General features: G+C 32.3%; 1 protein-coding gene across 1 annotated transcript; it reads left to right on the top strand.

Annotated features, from left to right (window-relative positions):
• Window positions 1–1,864: 1,864 nt before the first annotated feature.
• On the top strand, window positions 1,865–3,147 carry LOC133860050 (major pollen allergen Aln g 1-like). Its single transcript, XM_062295690.1, has 3 exons — window positions 1,865–1,924; window positions 2,104–2,410; window positions 2,637–3,147. The coding sequence occupies exons 1-3, from the start codon at window positions 1,865–1,867 to the stop codon at window positions 2,933–2,935; spliced, it is 666 nt and encodes a 221-aa protein (XP_062151674.1). The 3' UTR covers window positions 2,936–3,147.
• Window positions 3,148–7,341: the final 4,194 nt, after the last annotated feature.

Here is a 7,341-nt window from a genome sequence, read left to right as displayed (position 1 = left end):
ATTTGTTGGCCTATTATTTTGGTCATTGTTGGTCAAATTGTTGACCTCCCATCGTTTAGCCTTTGTGGTATTGTTTAAAAATCATGCTAATTTCAGCCCATAGTTGGCTATCATTTTGGCCTATAGTTGGCCTGGCCATTCTTTTGGCATTTGTGATATTATTTAAAACCCATGCCTTGTTTAGCCCATAGTTGGCTTTGATTTTAATTGGCTCATAGTTAGCCTATTAAAATTTATGGCGCATCTCTCATCATCGTCGCTGATCACCTCCAGTCAACGCCATCAACCGTCGTCGATCGTTGTCATCTCCAAACGAAGAAGAAGAACTTATTGCAAACTCAAGCTTCTAGAATCCTTGCACCTTGAGTTTTGGGGGAGGGGGGGGGGATGTTAGAGAATATATTTCCTATATTGAAAGGAAATGTATTATATTGATATTGTATGTTACTTTCCTTTTATAAGTTTGATTATAAGCAGATTTGATGGTAATCAAATCACTCAGATTTGATTATCATTCTTATCTATCTCAATTCTCCAATAAATAGGAGTATTCTGTATTGTAAATCAATCAAGTAATAAGAGCATAATGTAGTCATTTGGGTTTTAGTTTATGAACGTAGGTCGTTATAGACCGAATTAAGTAAAATTTCATGTTTCTATTTTATAATTTCCACTTTTATTTTTATTTTTCCATTCGATTATGTTTTCTTTTGAAAGGGGTTGTTTGGGTGAAAAAAAAAAGAAGTCTTTTGCAGGAAAAAAAAAATGTGTGTTAGAGGAGGCGTAGAGGCTTCGTACAAGCAAAGAGAAAAATAAAAAGAAAAAGAAAAAAAAACAGGTCTGTGTGTAGAAGCTTCGTACAAGAAGAAGAAGAAGAAAAAAAAAAAAGGACTTGTTAACTTCCATCAATCTGAAATGGCAAGCATCATGTGAGTTTGTTGTTCATGAGAGATCCTCAAGAAGGGTTTCGATAGCTTGGCCAAGCATTAGCATTACAAGGAGACGTTTTCTACAAGCAAAGATAGAAAAAGAAGAAGAAAAAGATAAAACAGGTTTGTCCGTCTGTGCATGGGTTTGGACAAGAATGAATTAAAAAAAAAAAAGAAAAAGAAAAAAAAGGCTTCCTTAAGAAAAGGAAGGGAGTAAACTCAGTAAAGTAAAAAAGAAATGGAGTAAAGTCACGGAAAAGTGGCTTTTTGGTAGACGGCGTCAGTTTTTTGCTTTAAATTCCTTTGGTTGCTTTTGGACCCTTAATGCATGTCACAGCAGTCAGCAGATATGTGAAAGTCTACCGCATACAAGCTAGTTATATAATTATAATGGTAATGAAAGATAGAAAAAGAAACAAAGAAAAAAAATAAAAAAAATTCACTATTTATAACTTCTAATCTTTCGTTATTTTTTAATCATAACTGCAAACTTTAAAAAGTGTCAATTTAAGATTTTCATTTTTTAATTTCAACCATTCCGTGCAAAGTCAACGATAAATCAAACAATTAGCGAGTAAAATGTTTCTTATACCCCTAAGATGTTTATAAAATTACAAAAATACATTGATTTAATAATTAAAATTTATTTTTTTAAAAAATAAAAATAAAGTCTGACCTGCTGTGGGTCAAAAGTGACCCATGACGGGTCACAAGTGACCTACCAGTAGTCACAAATTGGGTTTCATTTTTGTTAAGATAGAAAGATGAATACTCTAAATTGACACTTTTTAAAGTTTGATGTTATGATTGTAAATGTCAAAAAAAAAAAAAAAAAAAAAAAAAATCAGAAATTGTAAGTAAAGTTTTGAAATATATATGTATTAGCGGTGCCAAATTCTAAGTGGTTGCAACCCGACCAGGAATGGTCAATTAGAATGACGCATATCATGAAGCCTCTTTCAGATTTGATGGACAAAATTGAAGCTGAAGCCCTGGTATGGATGAAAGGATGGTGGCAGCCACCGCTGAATGGAATTAAGTGAACTTCTTCAGTCCTTTCTTTTGGCTAAACAACAAATTCTTGTGTTGAATATTTTTTCAGGTGTAAGTGGGGACATCCGAGATCGAAGAGAATGAAATTGGTCAACAAAGGAGGCATTGTCACAAAAGGTAGCTTTCAGGCTCAGTCTATAAATGCCAAGCTCCCCAACTCAAAAAACGCACCAAGTTCAATCAATCCTGCAACTCCTCTTCGTACGTAGTTTTCCTTTTATCAAGTCCAAAAGTCTTTGTTTATCATGGGAGTTTTCATTACGAGGCTGAGACCCCCTCCGTTATCCCAGCGGCTAGGCTGTTCAAGGCCTTTATCCTTGATGGCGATAACCTCATTCCAAAGGTTGCACCTCAAGCTGTTAGCAGTGTTGAGAACATTGAAGGAAATGGAGGGCCTGGAACCATCAAGAAGATCACCTTTCCCGAAGGTTAATTAATTATAAGTTTATGTCCTAATCTCCATATCGCATCTTTTGTTTTGCATCATTCGTAGCATCATAAATATATATATATATATATATATATATATATATATATATATATATATATATATATATATATATATATATATATATATATATATATATATATATATAGAATATTGAATGGAAGAAGTAACATGTGCTTTTCTATATATTTGTGTATATCCTTCAGGCAGCCCTTTCAAGTACGTAAAGGAGAGAGTTGATGAGGTTGATCACGTAAACTTCAAATACAGCTACAGCGTGATCGAGGGTGGTGTCGTGGGCGACAAACTGGAGAAAATTTGTAACGAGATCAAGATAGTGGCAGCTCCTGATGGAGGATCCATCTTGAAGATCAGCAACAAGTACCACACCAAAGGCGACCATGAGATGAATGCAGAGCAGATTAAGATTGGAAAAGAAAAGGCAGAGGGACTTTTCAGGGCCGTTGAGAGCTACCTCTTGGCACACTCTGATGCCTACAACTAAATACTGCTTAATTTCGATCGGCTTCATTGTGTTTTGGTCTAGCCGTAAATACTGCTTAATTTCGGCTTGCTAATAAAAGAGCTTGCGGTTGTGATCATCTGCTTGCTGGAGATGTTATGTTGTAACTCGGAAGAATGCAAAGCAACCACTAATTTGCATCCATACAAATAATAATACAAATTATATATAGAAATTACAGTCTTACTCGCAAATTGATATTGATTTATATACTGCATGTGATTTTACCCACGGATTTGACCTCCAAATATAGCTTTTTTGAAGTCAATCATATTAACTACTGACAGAAAGGTAGCAGTATTAGTTAATTACGTATCTTTCTCTATCATCTTGAAACATTACAAATTGATTAATTAATTGATCATTATTGATTGACTAACTTCATCATATTGCTGGACTTCGATCGCATCAAATTTATCAAAGTTACAAAGTTTGGTAGACATGCATGTCTAGAAAAAGAGAAAACATTATATATATATATATATATATATATATATATATATATATATATTCAAAGGTCCCTTCCAATATATAGAAAAAGACCGATCAGTCAAATGTCCAAGGTTACAAAGATCCCTAATAAACTAAGTCAAAGGCACTACGAATAAAGTTTCCTCTATCCGGACAAAGTCAGACTTAGACCACAATAGACCAGAACTGCTAAAAAATAACCTAGTCAACAGAGAGATGCTTCTACGGTGTATAAAACGTTACTTGATCTAGGAGAGGATATACAATCTATGTTATAAAATAGCTTTTATAGACCAAGGTTCTGATCTTAAAAAGTAGAGCACCTGCGTAAAACAAACAACAACACACACACACACACAAAAAAAAAAAAATCGTATTATTTTAATTTTGTAATAAAAACATCTTTTAAGTAAAAATGAATTATCTTCCTAATATGATAGATATAACTTGAATTATTGTTGTGAGTTTAATTTTATAGATTTGTGTGTACATGAATGTGTTTGTGAGTATATGTAGTTATATGTGTGTGTACGCACACGCGTGATTAAATAACACAAATACTATAAGAGAGTTAACGCATCTAACAATATCTGCATAAACACCATGTCTTAGCTTACTGGAATTCAATATTGAATTCTTACAAATAAATAGCCTATGAGCCTCTTCAAATAGGCTTCAGAATACCTAATTTGATACAAACTCGGATTTCCATAGGCAGCTTCTGGACCATGCTTCTGGGTGTCCAAACCTGCAACTGAAACTTTATAAAATACTGGAGTGCGTCCGGACCTTGAAACCCTAGCGTTCGAGCGGTTGCATAAAGTAGTTCCTCCGTCTGCAGTCACCGCATAAACGTTTGGACTCTTTGCTAACAAAAACTTACTGACTTCAGTGTTTGATGGGCTGTCTGGACCGTCTTTAGGACCATGAGCTACTGACTCCATCATCTGCTGTAGCGTTCGAACCCTAATTAGACACTGAGTTTCTAACTTGGGCGTTCGGATGATGTGTAGGGAAAACCGACTTTCTGAGCTGTAAATCTTCAAGATTCTTTCATTCACCAGGATATTTCCTTCTTAGTGATATATTGTGAAGATTCTTGTTATGATCAGTCCTTTCTATTTTGGAAAATATATTTTGCAATATTCTTTAGGAATCCTCTGGAATTTCGGTGTCCCTGTTATAAGTCTCTGATATGAAAGTTTCATATATGGATGCGTTTTTGTCAAGACAGAATGAGCCAACTAAAATAAACCAACAATATCGTTGTACTAATTACCCTCATATATAATTTTCTTAATAGTAAAAAATAAGCTCTGTAAACTTGTGGAGGAACGACGTCACATACTATATACAGTTTCGGGCCCATAATATATAGAGTGACGAAGTCAGAAATTTTTATAGAATGGGGTTAGAACTAAAAATTTTTGTTAGTATGGACAATTAATAAGCTAATTTTTTCTTTTTAGCTAAAAACATTTTATTTTTATTTATGTTTTATTTTTAAGAATTGAGGGGAGCATGGCCTACCGGCCCTGTAAATCCATTCCCGAATATATATATATACACTATTCTAGATGGAAGAGTTTTCTAATTAATCTGTTTATGAAGATTAGGTTTTTCCGCAGAGATTAGTACTGTTATACGCCTCTAAAGCACAACCTTTTTTCTCTTCTCAAGACTTCCATGCATGTGTGATTCTTTTCTTTCTAGAGTTATTAATGTCTTGCATAAGGAAATAAATATTCACAAAATATATGGAAATCTGTGAAAATCCAATTTATTAAACCGAGATGTATATATTCCCACAAGCATTCTTAGAGCATAGGTTAGGTACGTACGATCGGGGAGCCTTGGCGATAAAGCAGGAAGTTTAAGTTGTAGAATGCTTTAGTAAGGACGGCATCTAGAATGCATGGACTGACTGGTCGAGGTTTTAAAAGTTGGACGACGCCAATAAAGACTTGAAGCTTCACTTTCATTGTCTTGCGGTTTTTCTTTCAAAGTCGGCCGGCCATCCCCATCCTTTTGTTTCCACTACGTACAATATCTTTTGACACATAAGATTTTATGCAATATGATAATGAAACCATTCATATCAAATTTCATAAAATATTCGTATACATATAAGATCGAGAATCTTCTAATTAATTAATTTCGATCTACTCCGCCGTCAGTGTGAACTCCATCGATCTGGAGCTTATTTTAGCTTGTGATAAGCCTGATAAGGTAAAGCAAGTGTTTGTATATGCTTTATCCACTACAAAAATTTCTATAATTGGACGCTTGTCTACAGCACCGGTTACTGTAGACACGCGTCCAATTAGACACGTGTCTTAAGAAAAACGTGTCTAATTGTACCATCTTTACAATTTGACACGTGTATATAATACACGTGTCCAATTGGACACGTGTATTTAATACTTGTGTCAAATTGGACACGTGTATTAGTACACGTGTCCATTTGGACGCGTGTATTTAATACGCGTGTCCAATTGGACACGTGTATTAATACACGTGTCAAACTGTTATTTTTTCTCAAATATATATTAAAAAAAAAAAATTTGTGCTGTGTTTATTTTTTGAAAAAAAAAATTAAAAAACTCCTAATCTTATTAACCATATAAATCTGTGAAAATACGGTGTACATAGCTTATACACATAAAATTATGTTTGAAAGCTATATGCTATATGTAAATTCTATACTTGGAGTTTATGCTTTTTAGATTCCTTATTTATATATATATGGTATACTAATAAGTACGTAAACCATAACATAATTTACATATTGTACTATACGCATAATTAAACAAATTTGGTGCTATATATAAAATTAAATCAAATAGTTCAAATTAGGGTTTAGTTTTGTACACCATCTACGTTTAGAAAGAACAAAAAAAATTTAAAACATAACAAAGTTAAAAAACATATATTTAATACTACATATATAGATATGCATGCATGTAAACGGTTTAGAAACTATATACAGTAACCTTGTTATTTATGGCTATATATAGTAAATGTAATTATTTTAAGGGTTCCGCGCTACATAATGAATTAAATACTTATGGTTTAGTCCCTTATATAGTACATACATTTAGGGTTTATGGCTATATATAGTACATACACTTAGGGTTAGGGTTAGGATTAGGGTTTATAGCTATATATAATATATACACTTAGGGCTAGGGTTTATACCTATATATAGTATATATACTTAGGATTATGGTTTATCGATATATATAGTATATACACTTAGGATTAAGGTTTATAACTATATATAATATTTACACATAGGGTTTATAGCTATATATATATATATATTCTTAACTATATATCATAATCTTAAATTTGTATCATATATGTAAATACTATACTTAGGGTTTACATGTTGAGTTCCTTATAAGTACGTAAACCTTATAGGGTTTACATATTGTACTATATGCATTAACATACATGTATGTACGGTAAATAGTATTCTTATTTATACATTGTACTAAATGCATAATTAAACCAAAATCGGTACTATATTTATATATATATAACACCAAATTAAGATTTGGTTTTATACACCACTTACATTAAGAAAAAAAATAAAAAATGCTTCGAACAAAGTTAAAAATCCTATCCATAATACTATATATATATATAGATATAATATGCATGCATGTAAACAGTTTATAAACTATATACATTTATTTACTTTATGGCTATAATACATAGTATACAATATATACACATAGAGTTAGGATTTATAACTATATATAGTGTATAGTGGGATGATTTATAGATATATATAGTATATACATTTAGGGTTAGGATTTTTAGCTATATATATATATATATATATAGAACATACACTTAAGATTAGGGTTTATGGCTATATAAAGTATATACACTTAGGGTTAGTGGTTTTA

Source organism: Alnus glutinosa, chromosome 1, assembly GCF_958979055.1.
Source record: "Alnus glutinosa chromosome 1, dhAlnGlut1.1, whole genome shotgun sequence".
Lineage (NCBI taxonomy): Eukaryota > Viridiplantae > Streptophyta > Magnoliopsida > Fagales > Betulaceae > Alnus > Alnus glutinosa.
The sequence above is the reverse complement of the archived record's forward strand: the minus strand, read 5'-3'. Positions and strand labels throughout refer to the sequence as shown.